General features: G+C 37.9%; 1 protein-coding gene across 2 annotated transcripts; it reads right to left on the bottom strand.

The window, feature by feature from the left end:
* Positions 1-5,418: 5,418 nt before the first annotated feature.
* On the bottom strand, positions 5,419-10,191 carry LOC103948505 (caffeoylshikimate esterase-like). 2 transcript variants are annotated; one of them, XM_048588106.1, is made up of 9 exons: positions 10,057-10,191; positions 9,752-9,963; positions 9,081-9,110; positions 8,748-8,874; positions 8,510-8,656; positions 7,419-7,549; positions 7,159-7,296; positions 6,858-6,956; positions 5,419-5,878 (listed from the first exon to the last, which is right to left on the bottom strand). In XM_048588106.1, the coding sequence occupies exons 1-9, from the start codon at positions 10,112-10,114 to the stop codon at positions 5,651-5,653; spliced, it is 1,170 nt and encodes a 389-aa protein (XP_048444063.1). In that variant the 5' UTR covers positions 10,115-10,191; the 3' UTR covers positions 5,419-5,650. The 2 variants fall into 2 exon arrangements, with proteins under 2 accessions (XP_048444063.1, XP_009357819.2); XM_009359544.2 differs by having other exon boundaries at positions 5,742-5,878; positions 6,826-6,956.
* Between the last annotated feature and the right edge of the window lie 10,644 nt (positions 10,192-20,835).

Genomic DNA, 20,835 nt, shown 5'->3' with positions numbered 1-20,835 from the left:
TTTAAGTCTTTGGTTTTCTTGTAGATTAAGGATTTGGATTCCTTCCTTCTTAAGGATTAGGTTTGACTATTTATGAATAAGGTGTTTTCTTATTGAGTTAATACAAGTTAGTCAAGATATAATCCTCAATTTGTAACCGTTTCGACAATCTTGCTTATTTAGTTTCCGTTCAATAATAATGTTCATAGCCTATCTTTTGTTTGTTCTTGGTACTCTCACTTTCAACTTCAACGAATTTTAAATATAAACACTGCATATTTCTTTAATTTCAGAGTTCTTGAAAACATCGAAGGAAGCATTTTCCAACCCAAAACTCATTTTTCTTTCCCAGCACTAGATCGTCACTTGATGAGCTCGTGACTCCAAGGTCTTTGTCCCAAAAGGATTCTTGATCATTTTCTTTAGGGTAAATTACACAAAACTACTCAATTATTAGTCCCACCACAATCTCAGACCTCATGTTTTAAACATTGCAATGTCATAGCTTAATTTATGAATTTGTTGCAATGTCATACATCCGTTAATTAATTTGTTAAATTGACCATTAAATGATTACGTGGCAAATGCAGGGCCCATATATTACTGATGTGGCAGCCAACTTGTGCCAACTAATAAAATTATGTAATTATTTTAATTATTTTAATTCATTTAAAATATTATTTAAAAAAAAAAAAAAAATCAACCTCATGACCCTCACCCCACCCATCTCTCTCGCGCCACACATGAACCCATAACCACCATTTTTGCAAAAGCAGTCAAACCCAATTTCTGAATTGTAAATGGCCCAGCCAAGAAAATTAAAGAAAGCCATGTGATTTACATCAAAGGAAGAAAAGAAAACCAAATTAAGCAAACAAGCAAGAATGGGCTGAGGAGCGAATTTGGGGTAAATGCAGGAGGAGTCGAGGAACATGAACTTCTTGACTCTGAATCAGTTGGCGCCATCAATGACGCTAGTTTGGATCTAGAGATTGATAGCAATGAAATCATTGTATTCATGAGGGCAGAGTCGACGAGATCACTGTTGCAATGTGAAAGGGAGAAATGGAGAGAGAATACGAGAGGGAATGGGAGAGAAAATGATGGGTTAGTGGTTCTGGGTTTAGGCATGGCGAGAGAGAAAGGGTTGGGATGGTGTTTCTGGGTTCTGTGGAAGGAAAGAGATAGGTGGGGTGAGTGTCGAGCTAGGTTTCTTTTTTCAATTTTGAAAAAAAATAATAATATTTAAATGAATTAAAATAAGGGTTGTTTTATTGGCACCCTATATTTTGTTGATTTCATCCCACGTACTAAAAACACCATTCATCTACATTTTAAATTAAAAAATATCTCAATACACCCCACATTCTTTCCTAAGCTACCCTTACACCCTAAAATTTTCACATACACCCCACATCAAACCCGCATATTCATCTTCACAAACTTGTTTCCTCCAGTTTTCTTTTCAATTTTCATATCAGTAACCTATATAATTCTTCAATCTTTTTTTCAGTCGAAATGGCTTTTCATTAAAGTAAGGGCAAAAGGACACAAGCCTCACCCAAACAGACTCGAGGGCAAAAGGGTTTAAGTCTTGCAATTGTATGTAAATATATTGAAGTGATGGAGTTTCACATTGAGTTGTCAAACTTTTACGGAAAGCTTGTTCATTCTTTTCTGGAAAGATAGTCATATTGCTTATGTGAGAGCGTAGAAGTAAATTTTAGGCATGACTCAAAGAAAGAACTTGGGGTGTATTTAGAATCTTCTTTTTAATTTGTAGAACATTTTAGGGCTTAAATAGTCATTTTATGAGCAATTTAATATTAAATTATTATGTGGGGTATAATCAACAAAATATGGGATGTTAATAAAAACCTAAAATAATTTTAATAATTATTATTAGTTGTATGACCATAGACACAAGTTGACTACCACGTCAGCAAAAATATGGGCCCTGCATTGCCATGTCATCACTCAACAATCAATTTGACAGATTAATTAATCGAGGTATGACTCAACAAATTTATAAATTAAGGTATGTCATTGCAATGTTTAAAATATAAGGTATGAGATTGTGATGCGATCCATAGTTAAGGTAGTTGTGTGTAATTTATCCTTTTCTTTAATTTCAGTTGTATATTGTACAAGAATATAGCATAGATCATCCTTATGCATTGTAGCAATTAGGGAGGACCTCCTTAAGTAGGCGGGACGCTTTGCAAAAGAGTCTGAACGAACGACAACTTTCCTAACACTATCAACAAACTTGGCGTATGCATCAACGTCCTCAAGTAAGTTAGCTTTTAGCAGTGTACAAACTTCTGGAAACTCTCCAACCTCAAACTCAGTGGATCTTTCACAACTACCTTTGTGAGCAGATTTCCCCTTCTTAGTAGACGAATTAGTCACGGCAGAAGGAGGAGCAAGCCCAGATGCCACCTTAGCAGCAGAATCCATTTTCCTACTCTTCATAGCGGTGAGCCTCTTAAAAACGGAGCTAGACTTAGCTCCCGACGGACGCTTCGATACAAACCCGAACACTAGAGGCACCGTCGAACTCTTCCGCTAGGCAAGTCTCTCAACAAAGGATGCGGTTACTTTCTGAGCAGCATGTTTCATAGGCCCGGGCTCAACGGTCATCTTCACCCCTTGGGGGAAGTTAGATCAATGACAAGCTTATCAGCGGCAGATGAGCTCCCACAAGTAGCAGAAGAAGTCATTGGCTTCTTCTCAACCGAAGGCTCACAAACAGGTGAGGAAAACCTCTTCTTTCCACCACTATTGGCAATAAGCTCTACAGTAGCGATCGGGCGAGCCAACGCCTCATCCTTTATCCGCTTTATCTCTTCCCTCGGGGGCAGGCCACCTTTCTCCAGGCGAAAAGGGCTCAGCAGCTAGCGCCACTCACGGTACTCAACTGGAATACCCAAGGCAACGTTCACTTTCTTCATATATGCCGACGTCCTTAGAGTTGACCCAAACTCCGAATCTACACAAAGTAACAAATATCAATAAATTGAAGTGATGGAGCAGCTCAACGAAAATTCAAGCAGGACAGGAATGAAGCAGTTCACTTACCATTGATAAAGGTATTTGGGACGCGCAGCTTAAGAGAAGAGTCAGACTTCCACTCTCCACTCACCTCTAAGGTATCTCTCGCCTACTCATGGTCACCTTTGCAAGACACATCGAACAGCCTATGGTGAGATCTTAACTGCCCCACGTCCTCTTTGTGGCCGATCTCAAAGAAATACCAAAAATCAGTTATGGTCAAGCCAAGCTTAAAGAACCTGCTCAAATTCTAGAATCTGACCATCGCACGAACTGCATTTGGGGAGCATTGAGCGGGCGTGCATTTCATGGAGCAAATCACCTCCTGGAAAAGACACATTATGGGAAAAGTAAATCCCAACACAAAGTAACATAGATGGAATTTGATAGCTCTCTTCCTAGCAGAGGCACCTTCTCCACATGGTTCATGGCCACTATCATCCTTCACCCACTTGATGCGAACCCAAGACGAAATCACATGCTTGTACGCCTTAAGAAAATCTCGAAACAGCTCGTCGGAATTAATCTTGACATGCGTAGCCTTAAAGTAACCCACCTTGCCGAAAGAACCACCTTGACGATACAAAGGTGGAGGATATTCATCACTTTTGCGGTCGGAGGAAGACATCTCAGAGTTTTTGCAAAAAGCACGAAGAAAAAAATATGCCTAAGAAAAGCAGCACAGATGTGGCCCAACAAGAAGGGAGGCCCGCGCCTCCTTCCTCTCCTCTCCTCCACGCGCAAGGCGCCCTAGGAAGAAAACCCAGGCCTCACAGCCCAGGTCCTACGCACAGAAAGGTCGGCCCACGCCGGTCCCTCTCCTTCTTTTCCTATTGCCCAGGCACCAGCACAGTAGCCATGGAGACCCAGCCCAAGCCGATCTCCCCATGCCAGCCAACACCCTTGCCGCACCACCTGTAGCATGTGGCTTCCATGCCACACCATTCATGCATCCTTGGCACCCACCAAGCCAATTTTTCAAGCCCCAAGGCTCCTAAAAATTCAAGAAGAAGAAAAAATTCAAAATTTTCTTACCTTGGTGTGGCATGGAAAAGAAGAAGAACAACGAGAAACGACTCTTTGCAAGGGCAAGAAAAGAAGAACGCTAGGGGAGGGGGAAGAAAAAATATCCTCTGGCTTATTTTTCTTGTTGGAATAATGATTGTTCTCCAAATTTATTTAAGCCCCTGCTTAAGGCAGAATTAAATAGGTATTGGGGGCAATTATTTTCCTTTTCCTAGAAGAAATCTATCTCCAAATCAAGAAGAATATCAAGTTCGAATTGGGTAACAACTCTACAAATCAAGCAGCTTGGGATTTCTACACCTACTACCTTTTCCATGCGAGTAGATAGTAGGTGTGGGGACATTTGTGGAGCCTAAAATGATCCCAAAAAATTCTAAAGACGACACGTGAACTTTTATTCAAGAAGGACAAGATTGCCCTCAATAAATGGGCAGGCTTCTCAGATGCACCCACGCGCAGCTCACATCCCTAAAAGATTCAGCAGCTGAACACAACTGCCCACAGCTCACCTGCCATTGGCAAGGAACGATTAATTATCCAAATCCTATCTTTAATACATTCCTAATTGCAGATTGACTCCAATCAAGTAAGTAATCCTAATTTAATTCAATTAAGGATTATTACCCTATTATCTCCTATTAAATATCTTGAGAATATTTAGAGAATATGTCTCCATTAAACCTTATATGGCCGACCCTAACCCTATAAATACCCCACATTCTACCAAATTGAAGGGGCTTTTGCAACCCTAAAAAGCCTTAAACACTTTACTCTCTCAAAGAAACTAACTTAGGCATCGAAGATCCGTTGACTTAAACCCCCCCCCCCACCCCCCCCCCCCCCCCCCCAAAAAAAACCGACCCTCATGGGCGCGTGAGGCTTAGGTCTTTGATAAAAGGTATTGATTGTTTTGTAGGTGCATTTTCGTCCAGACTGTAGACGACGGAAATTTGCATCTACAATATTCCAAACTAATTATTCACTGCCACGTAAAAAAATCAAACATATGGTAGCTCGTTATTGGTTTTGAATACAGCGGTGTCGTTGTGTAACACATTTGTGGGTAAGAAAGCCACATTCCCCACAGCCCACTTGGACTGCATTTGTTTGTACCTTTCTAAGTGGACAAAAGAAGAAAATGACAATTCATATATGTATTTTTTTTTTCTTTTCAAATGGATGGATAACATTCGCTCTTCTAGCAAAGAACTGGTCCTCCATTCCTCAAGGCTACAATCCAATACAGGTTCTGATAAAGTCAAATTCCAGTTTTAATTAAATAAATACTAATTAAATCAAACAGTAAATTAACTAACTATAATAACTTCTACAAGAAGTTAAAATTTTATTCACCAAGCATGAGGGAAAAAATTACAAAAGCTCCAGCCTCCCTTAGGAAAATGGAGAAATACACAATTTATTTGAATTGTGTGCCATAAATAATACAATAATCCAATGTTATTCAGCAAAAAATCAGTACATTCACAATAGACACTCATCCAGTGCTTCTTATTCTTCCCCTTCCCTACCCTTTTACTCAAATACACGTCAAGAACATGAATGCGGGTGCCCTCAAATGCACACGGAGAAGTTAGCTGCCTGTTAGTTTTTCGCTGTGCTCATTAAGCCATGAAATGATGTCGCTAAAAACTCGAATTATCATTTCATCTGGCTCACCCTCCAAAAGGGAATGATAGGCATCCATGTAAAGGATGAGCTTCTTGTCGGAACTGCTTGCCTTTTCGTGCAGGACCTTACTTACAGATGGATCAGTTACAATGTCAGCCTCTCCATGCAGGATTAATAATGGAAGAGAGACCTGTAATGAAATTTATTAGAAGTGACCTAATAAATTTAGAATTCTATATGCTACTGCTGCTAAATTATACTGAAATACACTGAACTTTTCGGGTAAACCGTAAAACATAATATCTAAAATTTGAAATAAAATTGTGTCTTTGTTGAAAAGACAGAGCCAACTAACACCGGTTGTGCAGTCCCCTGCACTGTCCCCAAAGAATAAGAAACTACCACGACCTGTTAGATTCTGTTTCAACATTTTACAAACTTTTCGGCCAGTTTTGCGTTCAACTAACATATATTGAATCTAGTGGAAATTTCAGAAATGATGTGTAGGGTTTTGTTGACAGAAAGATACCTAACATAGGTTTACTGGCTGTGAAGGTCCTAATTAGTACATCTTGGTTCTAGAGTCAAATAGGGGTCTGCAAGCAAGACTCAGGTTGGATCTGAGTGCAATACCACTGATCTTCATTGGTCTAAAAGAAATGAAGCCCAACCTGAACCTCAATAAGCAGAAGCTAAACCAAATAGCGTCATGTCAAACTGGATCAGAAAAATGGTTTCTAAGAAAACACATCATCAATGGTCCATGGAAATGTGGTGTATTTGTCCTGTGCTACTGCTACTTCATATCACAGATCATAATCTAAAAGAGCAGGTTATATATGTAAATATTAAAGTCGTATTTATTTCCTTTTTGGATTTGTAATCCAGACAAACTGTAATGGGTTAAAGTTACTTCAGATGCAACCAAACATCTGTGGGTTAAACTTAATAAGAATTACCACCTAGTTATGTAGACACCGGAACTGTTAACCACCAGAAAGAACAAAGAAGAGATTACGGAATATGCAGCAATAGGCGTTACATATTAAGGGAAAAGGTTCACACTGAACATACTGGATAGAACTTGATGCAATCAAAGGAAACTAAAATGGTCGCTCAATTGGTTTAGAAATTAACTGTAATAAAAAAGGAGTCATGGATTGGCATACTTCTTCCAATTGGTGTTCTATCTCTTCAGTAGTTCGGAGCATTTCTAGAGCAGTTTCCAGCCGTGGTTTATCCTTGTAAGCAATAACATTATAGGCTGTCTGCATTCAGGAAAATGAACAAATTATCAGCCACAACTTCTGCAAGAAGATTAAAAAGAAATGACGCATCAAATCATGGCATGGATAACTAATTAGCACAACTTGAGAAAGCTAGTAAATTAGCATTACCACCCATCTTATGGACATAAGACCCTCCATGTTTTCACTACTTGAAACTATTCATCAAAGAAAAGATACTAACCATTTCTCTTTTCTTCAACTCTCTAAATGCTGCCTCAGCCAGATTCTTTTGTGGAACCAATTTTTGCTTTGGAAGGAACTTGGCCACACCAATCAGGATTTGTGTTAGTAGCCATGGTGGAACCATGTCATCTGCAATCTACAAAAAAAAAAAAAAAAAACAAAAAACAAAAAACAAATTTACACCTTTAAGTGAACGAAGGTGAAAATTAAAGAAAAATCTTCTTCCTAATGCTAACTCAACAAAGTTATGGAATTTACCTTGCACATTGGTGCAACTAGTATTGCGCCATTCCATGCGCTAGGTTGTTTTAGGTGAGCTTTCAGTGCTACAGCTCCACCCAAGGACTGTCCAAAGAGAAAGGTCGGGAGTGTACGTAACTCAGGCTGCTCTGCGCTCCAAATCAAAGTTTGTAAATATTAACAATTGAAATGAAGATGGCGTTTTGTCTATTTTCTTGTTCAAGGAACAGACAGACCAGACATATCCTTTAGTCTATCACTTGATTGTTCCATGGGGTGAAAAAAAAAAAAAAAAAAAAAAAGATCTATCATCAGCCAAGCAAGGCCGGCCCTGAAATTTTGAGGGCCTTGTGTGAAATTTTAACTGAAACTCTTACGAAGAACCATGAAAAGAAGTTACAAATTATTTTTTTAGTTTTTCCTATAAAATAGTTTCAGCACATAAATTTTAAAAACATATGATCATGTGGTAGGTGGATATGCATTTCCTGCATCAAAGAGCACCTAGTTTTGAATTTTTTGGGTGTTTTTTTTTATTATTGTTTTTTAACTTGTAGCATAGCGCAAATGTTGCGCAGCGAGTACCACTTGTGCTAATTGCATATCCTGTTTTCTTGCTGTACAAAAAAATATATATATATACGCATATTTATATGTAGTATGTATACACTCGGGGGCTTTAAAAATTAGGGCCCTGTGGGGTGCACCACTGCACTCCCTCAGGTCCGGCCCTGCAACCAAGGAGTTTAATTCTCTATTTCAGATGCAAAGTACAAAAGAATAAGTAGCTGAGAAGAGCTACATTACGTCATGAATAAAACTTTCCCTGAATTTGGTTTTTGACATCACTTTTCATCTGCTAATTTTTTAGGGTTGGAGGAGGTCATGAGTGAGCAAATTAATTTTTTATATTTAGAGCAGTTTCAATCCCTCTACCTAATATTTTCTAGTGCATTTCATACCAATGTATCCTAATCCCTTGGTACTTGGAAATCCGTCATCCAAACACCCCATTAGAGTTCATTTGACACTCAGATTTCCAGGTCCATACTTCTCACTGACTCACATTAGAAAGTTCTAACAGGAAGGTTAATATATATTTAGCATACCTTTGACTTTGGAGTAATGCTCAATGACATCATCTACAAGTCGGTCAAAGCTGGGAATATGGCAATGAAGACCTTCGGAGAGACCAAAGCCAGGGTAATCCATTGCAAAAACTCCGTACCCATTTGATGCCAGCTTCCTTGCAATTCCTGTAGATATCATGAAATGATTAGGTTCCACAAAGGAGCATGTCAAACGCAGAAATTTGGTCAGCAAATACTCTCATCACAGGTTACATGCCTTCAAAGAAAAAAGTGCAAGTATCTCCGTAGCCATGACAGTAACACACTATTGCCTTGGGACGAGATGTCGCTGGAAGCCAACTCTTGCAGAAGATCTCCAGTCCCCTGGAGTTCACCTCATATGACTACACAATAGAATTTGCTGTGATCATCTTCAAACGAAAAATAGACCGCAGAAACTTTGGAAATCTAAAACAGGGGCCCAATGCTTATGAATAACGTATCCTAGCATGTTACATGATCGCTTAACTTAATTATAGGTAAGCGGAGAAACTTGAAATGACATAAGTACGACAATGTAAGTTGATTACCATCGTAAAAGAGTTATTACCTCCTCCATTTTCAATCCATCAGTTGGTGTCTGCAAATTAACCAAAAAATAAAACAATAAACATTACTAAATTTAAAAAATGTCTGCAACCCCTTAACAATTACATAACATCCTGAACTCGAACTACCATTTAAGAAACACGACCGAAAAAATCAAAGCAAAATAGTATAAATAGCAAGTTTCAGTAGCGGTTCGTGCGGCCGTGTGTGGACTGCAAGACTGAACCGAAAACAAACTCAGGGACAATTTTTTTGAGCAGCAATAATAATGTCAATGTTAAAAATAAAAAAATAAAAAAACAAAAAAAATAAAAATAAAAAAAACAAAACAAAAAATTAATTTACTTTGAAAAATAGTGCATCCATTCCTCCCAACCACTTATTCTCATTGACCCATTTACAATTTTCCGTGTCAATCATCACCAACCCACTACAAAACCCAATTACACTCAAACAAATTACAACGTGCACGAAATTTTCGAGCTATATTCTAATCTAATCTAAATTACTTAGCGGGATTCAAACTTAGGTGCAGGCCGAACACACTCCACTAGCGAACTTGGCCACCTACAACTCAATCTAAATAAAACAATCCCACAAAAAATAATGAATAAAAAGTCCACTTTACCAATACCATAAGTAAACAGAGAGAAAAACAGCCAAACAAAATACCTTGAACAGAAAGTGGTCAATCCCAAGCTGAATTTCCTTGAAGGCCTCACGAGCGCGCCTTCTGGCGGGAGCTTCATCCATGTTTGCATCCAGAAGCTTCTGCAGTTTCTCGTCGACGCCTGGCAGCTGCCGCTTCTTGGGCGCCATTGCTGCTGCTTCTGTGCTCTTCTTCCTCTTTCTAAGTCGGAAACAAAACGAGACCGCCCTGAGCTCTGAAACGTTTCGAACGGAGTTTCTTTCTGGAGTCAGAAACGAGAACAACCAAATGATAAATCAACTGGACCGGGAAGTAAGGTCGATTGTACCGGGAAGAGAAAAAGGGTGGCGACTGTATCTGTATGGCTTGGCGAGTTTCAACGCCATCTGAGATTTTATTAAATTAATGATTAATTGTAGAAATAAATGGAATCGCCGAGTGGGAGGACGCCAAACCAAATGGGAATCTGACTTTTCGGAAATTAAAATAATTTAATTATGTTATCTACAGACTTGAAGCGATCTGGTTGGGAAGTCTTTAATATTGATTATTGAACAAATAAAAAGAAAAAAAAATGATGGAGGAAATAATTTGAGAGAGAATGAGATAATTCTATTTGAACTTTTATTTTTATTTTTTTGTAGTATGTTTTAATGTGAAGCATTAGTCATTTTTATATAGTGATGTGACTAATTTAATAAAGGGAATCAAGTGTTACAATCAATTGAGGAATGAATGAGCAATTTATTTGAGGAATCAATGGCTTAATGGTTCTAACATTTACCTTTTTTTTTTTTTTTTTTTTTTTTTTAGTATATCGATATTTTTATACTATGGGGAGGGGAGTTCGGTTAAGCCACACAATGGATTATAACATTTACTTGAGAAATGAATAGTTATTTGAGGAATTAATAGCCTAGTGGTTACAACAGCTACATCAATTGGAGGACGGACATAAAATTTCTTGTAACACTCTTCTTTGGATGTTCATAAATTGCTCAGTTAGGTAATCACAGGGACTCCATGTCAATGTCTCGTCTTTGTCTCTCTCAAAAATAAAGGTATGCTATTTACATGGATGACCTAGAAAAATCGGTAATCGCCATGGGTAGAACGTCAAAACTCCTTAAGAGGACTTCCATGACTTCAGGCATGGCTCAAGTGACGGATGACCGTACCATAATTGGTGTCTCATTAAAAAGCTTTCTAAGCAAAAGTCAGTGGGATAAAAAACTTAAATGAGGCAAAAAAAGTACACGGGCCAAAACGTTGGCATCTTCGAGATGCCTTTCCCCTAACTAGCACATGACTGGATGCTTCCTTGAACATTGGCATCGTCAAGATGCCTTACGCTAGCTCTGAAAGGCTGCGTAACCCATTGTTGGAATATTTAAATTATTATTATTATTATTATTATTATTATTATTATTATAATATTTATTAATTGAATGGAAATTAGAAGCGGAGGCTTTTGGTAAATAGATGTGTCTATTCAAATGAAGAGTTGCAACTTTTGATTCTTCATGAATAGTCACATGCATTCCAAAGAGGTATCTCTAGTTCTATAAATAGGAAAGCCCCCTATAATCATAAATAAATTTTCATTGTTTTACAAAATCATACATAGAGTACACTAAATATTAGAGAGTCTCTTTAAGTCCATATGAGAGAGTTTTTCAACACAATCGTAATTCATGGAGCCTTGTGATTTGAAGTGCTATTATTAGAAGAATGTGGTCGTTGTATCTTGATAGACAAGCATTGATCAACCATGAGCACCGTAGTGGGGCGTAAACTTGTCTTAAGAACATAGTGTCTAACACTTGTCTCAAGAACATAGTGTCTAACACTTGTCTCAATCGAATTTTCAGGTTTTTCTAATCCATTATATCATGTTCATTTAACATTGGTTACTCATGTGCATTCATTAATTTTGATATATAATTGCATGAATTGTTTCTTAATTTTCTATGTGAATTAATACAGCAATTAGACCCTATTTATCCAGCAACCAATACCTCTAACGTGCTTCTAAAATGAGCTCTTAGGCAATAATTTGGTAAATAGGTCAACATTAAGGAGAGCTTTAGAAGTGTAGAATACAACTAGTTGAGCCCCCAACTTTTCTCATATGAGGACAAAGATCACTGCTACTTTGAATACAGCTAGATAGATGTACAAATTCTCCTATGCCTCTAGCTTGGATGGTAAAAGAGGTAACGTCAAGTATTTCTTCAAGTCCTAGAACGCCTTATCTTGGAAACTTGTCTTGCAAAGCATGTATCTTGGGGAAGTTTAATCCTCAACCCTCAACTACAAAGATTATTCACGACCCCTAAAGTTTCTTCAGAAGATTCAATGGGATATTTGTGGACCTATTGATGCGTGATTTATACGCACACAAATTAAACCCTCTTTTCGTCAAATTATAGTATATGTATAAGTAGGGATCGTTCTAGACCGGGGATTAGGAGGGATTGTTAATCACTTGGATTTGACTCAAAAACGTAAAAACACAATATAAAACACTAAACTAGACTCAAAGAATGTAAAACTAAACTTTAAAACACTAAGACAAACCAAAGACTCAAAATGCTTTTAAAAACACAAACTAAAATGATTTCTAACTAAATTGACATTAAAGTAAAGGGGGATTTAAGTTTATACGAAAATTGAAATAACGAAACAAGTTAAATAAACTAGACAGAATGTAAATATGAAATTGATGAAATGGAATGAATGGATGATAGAATAGCTAATGGGGTCATCTCCACATATGTTACACTTGCATAATAAAAAGATTTCCAGTTGATCTTTCGATAAATTATGAAACTCATCACCCCGGGTTAATTAGGTCCGCTTAAATTAACCGTCAAGTTTTCCTTAAGTTAATGAATTGGATGGGTTAGCGCAACGCAATTCACAACATTCTCCAAAAGTCCTTTACGTGAACAGCACAATAAAGATACAATCAAAGATCATTAAACATTATGAAAACTATAAGTGTTGACGAGACATTCGTTACTATGATGAGCATGAAACTCGTGCCAAGAATTCATTTAACGCGATTGTTTATAAGCAACCTCCACTACTTGTGAATATAAGTTCATAACGATTAGGTGAAAATCACTTATATTCTAGCGTCATATTCATGCATGAAAATTAAGCGCGCATTCTTAATAAACATACATAAATAAGTTATCAATCAAACGGTTAAACAAATTGAATCAACAACTTATGAAATGCAATTAGAAGTAATCAAATCAAAATGCAAGCATAAACATATATTTCGAATCACCCCCTAGCTAAGGGGGGGGGGGTTTAGTTCCTCATACAAAACAAAGAGAATTAAAATTAAACATTGAAATCAAAGAAACACCTAAACATTCCAACAACTCAAACTTGAATTGTATGAACGTTTAGGCCCTCTTCTCTTCCTCTTTATTGTAGCATAAGGTCTAAGGATAGTTGGTTTGGGGGAATGGAAGTGTGGAATGGAGTGAGGAGTGATGGAAATGGAAAGATGGTTTTTGGATTCTAAGGGAGACTCACGGCTAAGAGAGAAAGGGATGTGTTTGTGGTGTGTTGTGTATGAAATGAGATGTCCATGAATGAATGAATGCAAGGGTATTTATAGGAGTAGTGGAGGGAACATATGGCTATGTCATTTGTAGGTGAAGTAGGTGGATGTTGTAGGTGAAGTACATGTGTTTAAATGGTTGAAATGTGCAGATGATTATGAGTGATAAGTGATAAGTGTATGATATGTTAAGTGATAAGTGAATGATTATGATAAGTGATAAATGAATGTATGATATGATAAGTGGTGAATGATAAGTGGTAGTGTTTAAGTATTTAAAATAGGGAACAAAGCCCTTCCTTGCATGGCAAGGAAGGGAGACACAAGGAAACACACGACAATGTCCTAAGGTTGCTAGGAATGTTGTTTTTGTGTTCTAAAATGCGTAGGAGTTTTCAATGATGCTCAAACATGAGGTCTTTTTAGGATTTAACTTTCCTACTTCAAGTCTTCAATTTCGTCCATCCTTTTGGCTCCAAGCATATGATATCCATTCCAATCTCTAATTTGCTCCAAAAGGCATCCTTTTGCATACTTTGCCCTTAGAACCTGAAAACACACAAAAGAAGCATAAAGAACTAAAATAACTAAAGAAACATAACGTAAATGTACGAGAACAAGCCATTTAAGTCGCATAAATATGCTCCTATCAAATACCCCCACACTTAGCTTTTGCTAGTCCTCGAGCAAAACAGAAAAACAAAACAAAAAGAACAAAACACAACCTACACCTTCCAACAATCGTATCAGGGACTTCCAATGCACATGACAAATTAAAAATCATTATTCTCACAGATTTGAGCCATCTTTACACTTAAGTACATTCTTACTCATAGTCACCACATACTAGTTCACAATTAAGCATTTAAAACCATGTTTTGAATGTAGTAACATGCCTTAGAGAATTCCCTCAATTTCTTACTAGATGTACTCTCGTTTTTCACACAGATTTTCTGACTACACACCCTACACTAGGTATATGTGAAAAGATTGATGTAATCATAAAAATGAACACTCACATATATGTATTTCAAAGGAAGCAATTTCTGGAGTTAATAAGCATGTTTAGATATGATCTCATGAATGGAATGCTACTACTTAGACGCGAGAACCAGTGATACCATATGCTCATACCAAGTTCAAACTCCACAAATTGAAATACACAACACTCAAGATAGAAGTCAAGGGTTGTAACGGGGCTTGGGGTATGTGGATAACAAAGAAGGGATATGGAAAACAAAGGTTTTTAAAGAAATAGTGAGCAAAGCATTTGAATCAACTTAGAATTCACTTTTGAATGAAAACTCAACTTTTGAACAAAAAGGGAGAATTTAGACAATTTACGCCCAGAATTGGTGTTTTGGAACCTTTCTTCAATCACTTATTCTTTCATTTTTTTTTAAGCTCTTTTTTCTTTCTTTCTTTCTTTTCTCTTTTTTTTTTCTTTTCTTTTTCTTTTCTTTTGAATCTCAAAACATAAACACTTAAACATTCTCTCCCCCACACTTATTTTCTTTCATAATGTAACTCAAAAGGAATTCAATTAAGTCATGCTCACTATCTTTTAAGAACAAGGGTGGGGATTTTCCTAAACTAGGCTAGGTGAGGAAAATGTGGGTAAACAAAGAATAAAGGCTAAACAAGGCTCAACGGGGTTAAAACTTACAACATATACGAAGTATGGGAAGTAAGGCTATTTGGCTATGGTGGTGGTCACTACACAACTTCTTCTTGAATATGTGTTATGCAAATCAATAACATGCTTTGAATGAAATGGGCATGAGTTCTAGCATTTAGTTCTATCATGATACAATTGCATTCTAAGTAACAACCAAGCAAGGAATAATGAGATCATGCAACAACTTTAGAAAATAAAGAATCACAGAAAATAACTCTCCAAAGAAAGTAATGGCTCGAGTCTCACAGGGATGTAGCGTTTGTTTGAGTTTCTTCCTTCAAGCATGTTACAAAAACGAATTTTTCTTTTATGATTGCATGTGAAGTCATACATTATAACCATAACCAAGCATATACCAAGAGTAAATCAAACTTTTCTCTATGTTTATAACTCTTTCTAACCGTCATGCAATTATAAACCAAATCCTTATCATTGTGTTGGAAGGTACCCTAAGACACAAACACACAAAAACGACTTTTAAAACAACTCTTTTTGGGTTTTTCAAAACAATTTTTCAAATTTTTATGGGATTTTCGAATTATAAAACAAAACACACTAAAACACTCTAAAACAACTTAAAAACACCTTAAAACAGCAAGGAACAACATTAGAAGTTATGGTGGATAAAACCCTACGAATTTGCATCAAAACACTTTAGTTACCCCCCCACACTTAAATCAAACATTGTCCTCAATGTTTTAAGCATAGATTCACACAAAACATAAGTAAACACACAAAAAGCAACTAAACATATTAAACATGGCATAATGTAATTAACAAAGAGAAGAGTTTAGGGACGCAAATCTGGTTATGGAGTGTAAATTCCCTCTTCTCCTTGGTGATTGCATTGAGGCTTTGATCTTTATGATTCCACAGGCTTACTCTTGAACTGGTTTCTGCCCATCGTTGATTTTCCTTTGTGCTAGTTCTTGAACTGGGCAGCAGGATGGTTCTTTTGGTTTCCCCCGAAGGTCTGAGCTTCCTCCTGTTATCTGTTTCTTTGTTCAATCTTTGCAGGAGTGGTCCCTTCTCTGGAAGTGTAACAACCGTTGAAGATGACTACTCGAGAGCAACGCTAGGTAAGCAATCAGGAATAGATTCCAGGCAGTTGGCTCCAGATCGGAAGACTGACTCCAAGTGCCGGCTGATTGCTTCTTTTACTTTGCCATGCAAGTAAGAACAAGGACAAAGAAAAAGACAGGGAAAGAGCATGATATGAGATACTTTTGCTTTTGACCTTGATGATATGAGATACCTTTGCTTTGAAGAAGCGGTGAATGAATCAGCACATGCTTCAATCCGCCGTTTCCTCCTGGGTCATATGTACTCCAGGCATCTGGTATCATCTTTGGGGAAGAAGAAAGAATTGAGTATTTTGAAAGGCTTTGCTGGGAGTGCGTCCTCAGAGGTGAGGGAGAGTTGGGCATTTTCTTCAGGTTTGCCCTGCCATAAAAGACGAAGGTCGACATATATAGAGATAATATCAAGTGGTGGTACTTTTTACCCTTGTCGACAAACGTTTTGATCCCGCAAATCCGGCTCTTTGAAATAGTGGCGCCTCTTCGATCTTTGAATATGCCTCTTCGATTTCTGAGCAGGCGCCCCTTCGATTTCTGAACGACGCCCCTTCGCTTTCTGAACGACACGTGGTAGTGCAGATGCGGCTCCTTTTGACAAAGCTGCACGCGTCTTCTGAAAAGCAGAGAAAGCGTCGCCGAACTTTGCGCTTGTCGGCTAAAGATGTGTAGATGCGATGATGGCCTCCACGTGTTTTCAGCTTTGTCAGAAATCTTTTGACAAAGTTGAACGCGTTTTCTGAAAAGCCGAGGGAGCGTCGCCTAAATTACGCCGGAAAATCCGGCTCTTTGAATCGGTGGACGCGTCGTCTTGGCTTTTTATAGAGCTATCAATCACCCCAACACACACACTCTGAAGATTTCCCATTCCTGAAACTCGACTCCAGCCCTTTGTGAAATTTTAACTCCATCCACCCCTTCTCTTTGAACACTTTTGAAAAAAATGGCAAACTCATCGAACCTTAGCTTAGATTTGAGTCTCAGCAGCGATCCGGTTGCGCCCCGTCAAGGTAATGTATGGTGCCCTTCTTTTTTATCTTCTAACGGTCCTCTTTCAGGTGAAGACTCTGTGATGCAGGACGCCACAACAGCTACAATAGTAGCTAAAAACCTCCTCACTCCAAAAGATAGTAGGCTGCTGTCAGGACGGTCCGATGAGTTGGCCGTTCAAGAGTCCCTCGCACTTAGTGTTCAGTGTGCGAGTTCTGTGTCCAACATGGGCCAACGCCTACTTGCTCGGTCCCGCCAAGTGGAATCGTTGATGGCAGAGGTGGAAAGACTTAAGCAAGAGATCCAGCAGCTTAAGTACGAGAATAGAAGTTTGCATGTGCTTGCAAATAACTATTCGTCGGGGATGAAGATGAAGCTTGATGAGCTGCAAGAATCTGAGGGTCGAATTCACAGTGACCGTCAAAGGCTTGCGTCTTATCTCCAGAGGCACCTTTTTCCTGGGTCATCCAGCGCTTGGCCAAGTATTGAGGCCTGGAATGCTCTAGCTCCGATGCCTCCCGCTCCGATGGCTTCCGCTCCGATGCCTCCCGCTTCTATGCCTCCCGCTTCTATGCCTTCCGCTTCTGCGCCTCGTAGTGGGGCTTCACGCAAACAACCTTTGTGAAGCTCCACCTTTCTCCATGTTTAGTATCTTTCTTTCTCTCTCTTTTTTTTATTTTTTTTATTTTTTTTATTAACATAAATAAAATCAAACGGCATGGAATTGGTCCTTGAATGGAAGGTGATACTTGAAGTGAACCGGCAATGGTTTGAATTCTAGTGTAGGTGCCTGATTCATAAAAAACAGCAAGTTAGTATAAAATGTAAAGGAATTTGAAAAAAACTTACTTGTTTTGTCCGACAAGAACTCAATGACAAACACCACTCCTTTGAAAGTTTCAGGGATATTGGACTTGGCCAGATTGCAAGTGATGGTTATGACTTGTCCAATGTCATCAAATTTAACTTCTTTGGATTTTGTGGTTTCAAGAACGTCCTCTTTGATGAATTCATGACATTCCCTACTTGTCACCTTTGAAAGGGCTTCCAAGATGTCTTTTTCACCTTCTTCTTCCTTGGAAGTCATGAATCTGCAAGGAATAGGGATACTTGTTGGAACGGGGTTAAAAATAATGAAATTTGGAACAACCATACCTGTATTAGATGGCATAGGAGCAATAGGTGCCTCCGGTAAAGGTGTTTCCACCCTTTCCGTGGGTTGGGTGTATTCCTCTTCCTTGTGATTTGATTTTGATGGTTGAGGGTCCGTTCCAACCTCCTTGTCACTTCTCAACATGATAGCATTGGTGTTTTCAAATTCTCCCTTCTGATTTGCAATGGTTGAATTAGGGAGTTCGCCTTGGTCTCGAAACTGTCCTACAAACTCCGCAATCTGCCCAATTTGCTTATCCAAGTGGTCCAACCTTTGTGGTGGCTGCATAGGCGTTGAATAGAACTCCTCATATGGCTGCCAATATCCTTCTTGTTGAGCCTCATTGTCTTGATTTTGTGAGCCCTGCACCAAACAAATTAATTCATTAAGCTTTTGATTATAATCTATTGACGAACTTGAGTTTGGTTGGGCATATTGAATATGAGGTTGTGGTGGCTGCCAATATCCTCCTTGTTGAGCATTTTGAGGTTCCCACCACATAGAGTTTGAATGATCACTCCAATCCGAATTGTAAGTATTGGAAAACACGTTATTCCTTGATTGAAGATTAGATATATCAACTCTTTGCATTTGGGACCTTTCCATGAGCTGTGACAAAAGAGAAGCGTTATCAAGTGCCATGTCGTTCTTAACAAACAAAACACAAATAAAAACTAAATCTAAAAGACAATACAGAAACAAACAATCCAAGGGATTAGCAAATTTTCTAATCCCCGGCAACGGCGCCAAAATTTGATGCGTAATTTATACGCACACAAATTAAACCCTCTTTTCGTCAAATTATAGTATATGTATAAGTAGGGATCGTTCTGGACCGGGGATTAGGAGGGATTGTTAATCACTTGGATTTGACTCAAAAACGTAAAAACACAATATAAAACACTAAACTAGACTCAAAGAATGTAAAACTAAACTTTAAAACACTAAGACAAACCAAAGACTCAAAATGCTTTTAAAAACACAAACTAAAATGATTTCTAACTAAATTGACATTAAAGTAAAGGGGGATTTAAGTTTATACGAAAATTGAAATAACGAAACAAGTTAAATAAACTAGACAGAATGTAAATATGAAATTGATGAAATGGAATGAATGGATGATAGAATAGCTAAGGGGGTCATCTCCACATATGTTACACTTGCATAATAAAAAGATTTCCAGTTGATCTTTCGATAAATTATGAAACTCATCACCCCGGGTTAATTAGGTCCGCTTAAATTAACCGTCAAGTTTTCCTTAAGTTAATGAATTGGATGGGTTAGCGCAACGCAATTCACAACATTCTCCAAAAGTCCTTTACGTGAACAACACAATAAAGATACAATCAAAGATCATTAAACATTATGAAAACTATAAGTGTTGACGAGGCATTCGTTAATATGATGAGCATGAAACTCGTGCCAAGAATTCATTTAACGCGATTGTTTATAAGCAACCTCCACTACTTGTGAATATAAGTTCATAACGATTAGGTGAAAATCACTTATATTCTAGCGTCATATTCATGCATGAAAATTAAGCGCGCATTCTTAATAAACATACATAAATAAGTTATCAATCAAACGGTTAAACAAATTGAATCAACAACTTATGAAATGCAATTAGAAGTAATCAAATCAAAATGCAAGCATAAACATATATTTCGAATCACCCCCTAGCTAAGGGGGGGGGGGTTTAGTTCCTCATACAAAACAAAGAGAATTAAAATTAAACATTGAAATCAAAGAAACACCTAAACATTCCAACAACTCAAACTTGAATTGTATGAACGTTTAGGCCCTCTTCTCTTCCTCTTTATTGTAGCATAAGGTCTAAGGATAGTTGGTTTGGGGGAATGGAAGTGTGGAATGGAGTGAGGAGTGATGGAAATGGAAAGATGGTTTTTGGATTCTAAGGGAGACTCACGGCTAAGAGAGAAAGGGATGTGTTTGTGGTGTGTTGTGTATGAAATGAGATGTCCATGAATGAATGAATGCAAGGGTATTTATAGGAGTAGTGGAGGGAACATATGGCTATGTCATTTGTAGGTGAAGTAGGTGGATGTTGTAGGTGAAGTACATGTGTTTAAATGGTTGAAATGTGCAGATGATTATGAGTGATAAGTGATAAGTGTATGATATGTTAAGTGATAAGTGAATGATTATGATAAGTGATAAATGAATGTATGATATGATAAGTGGTGAATGATAAGTGGTAGTGTTTAAGTATTTAAAATAGGGAACAAAGCCCTTCCTTGCATGGCAAGGAAGGGAGACACAAGGAAACACACGACAATGTCCTAAGGTTGCTAGGAATGTTGTTTTTGTGTTCTAAAATGCGTAGGAGTTTTCAATGATGCTCAAACATGAGGTCTTTTTAGGATTTAACTTTCCTACTTCAAGTCTTCAATTTCGTCCATCCTTTTGGCTCCAAGCATATGATATCCATTCCAATCTCTAATTTGCTCCAAAAGGCATCCTTTTGCATACTTTGCCCTTAGAACCTGAAAACACACAAAAGAAGCATAAAGAACTAAAATAACTAAAGAAACATAACGTAAATGTACGAGAACAAGCCATTTAAGTCGCATAAATATGCTCCTATCACCTATTCAACCAACATTCGGACC

This window comes from the organism of the source record quoted next, unplaced genomic scaffold, assembly GCF_019419815.1.
Source record: "Pyrus x bretschneideri cultivar Hongxiangsu unplaced genomic scaffold, Pyrus_bretschneideri_v1 Contig270, whole genome shotgun sequence".
Classification (NCBI taxonomy): Eukaryota; Viridiplantae; Streptophyta; class Magnoliopsida; order Rosales; family Rosaceae; genus Pyrus; species Pyrus x bretschneideri.
The sequence above is the reverse complement of the archived record's forward strand: the minus strand, read 5'-3'. Positions and strand labels throughout refer to the sequence as shown.

Bases quoted from the DNA above. Each gene is read 5' to 3' on its own strand.
- LOC103948505 (XM_048588106.1), bottom strand. From the start codon at position 10,114: ATGGCGTTGAAACTCGCCAAGCCATACAGATACAGTCGCCACCCTTTT. The intron at 9,111-9,751 runs GTATTTTGTTTG...GTTAATTTGCAG, and splicing joins TTGACCACTTTCTGTTCAAG to ACACCAACTGATGGATTGAA. The intron at 6,957-7,158 runs GTTAGTATCTTT...TCCTGAATGCAG, and splicing joins AGTTGAAGAAAAGAGAAATG to ACAGCCTATAATGTTATTGC.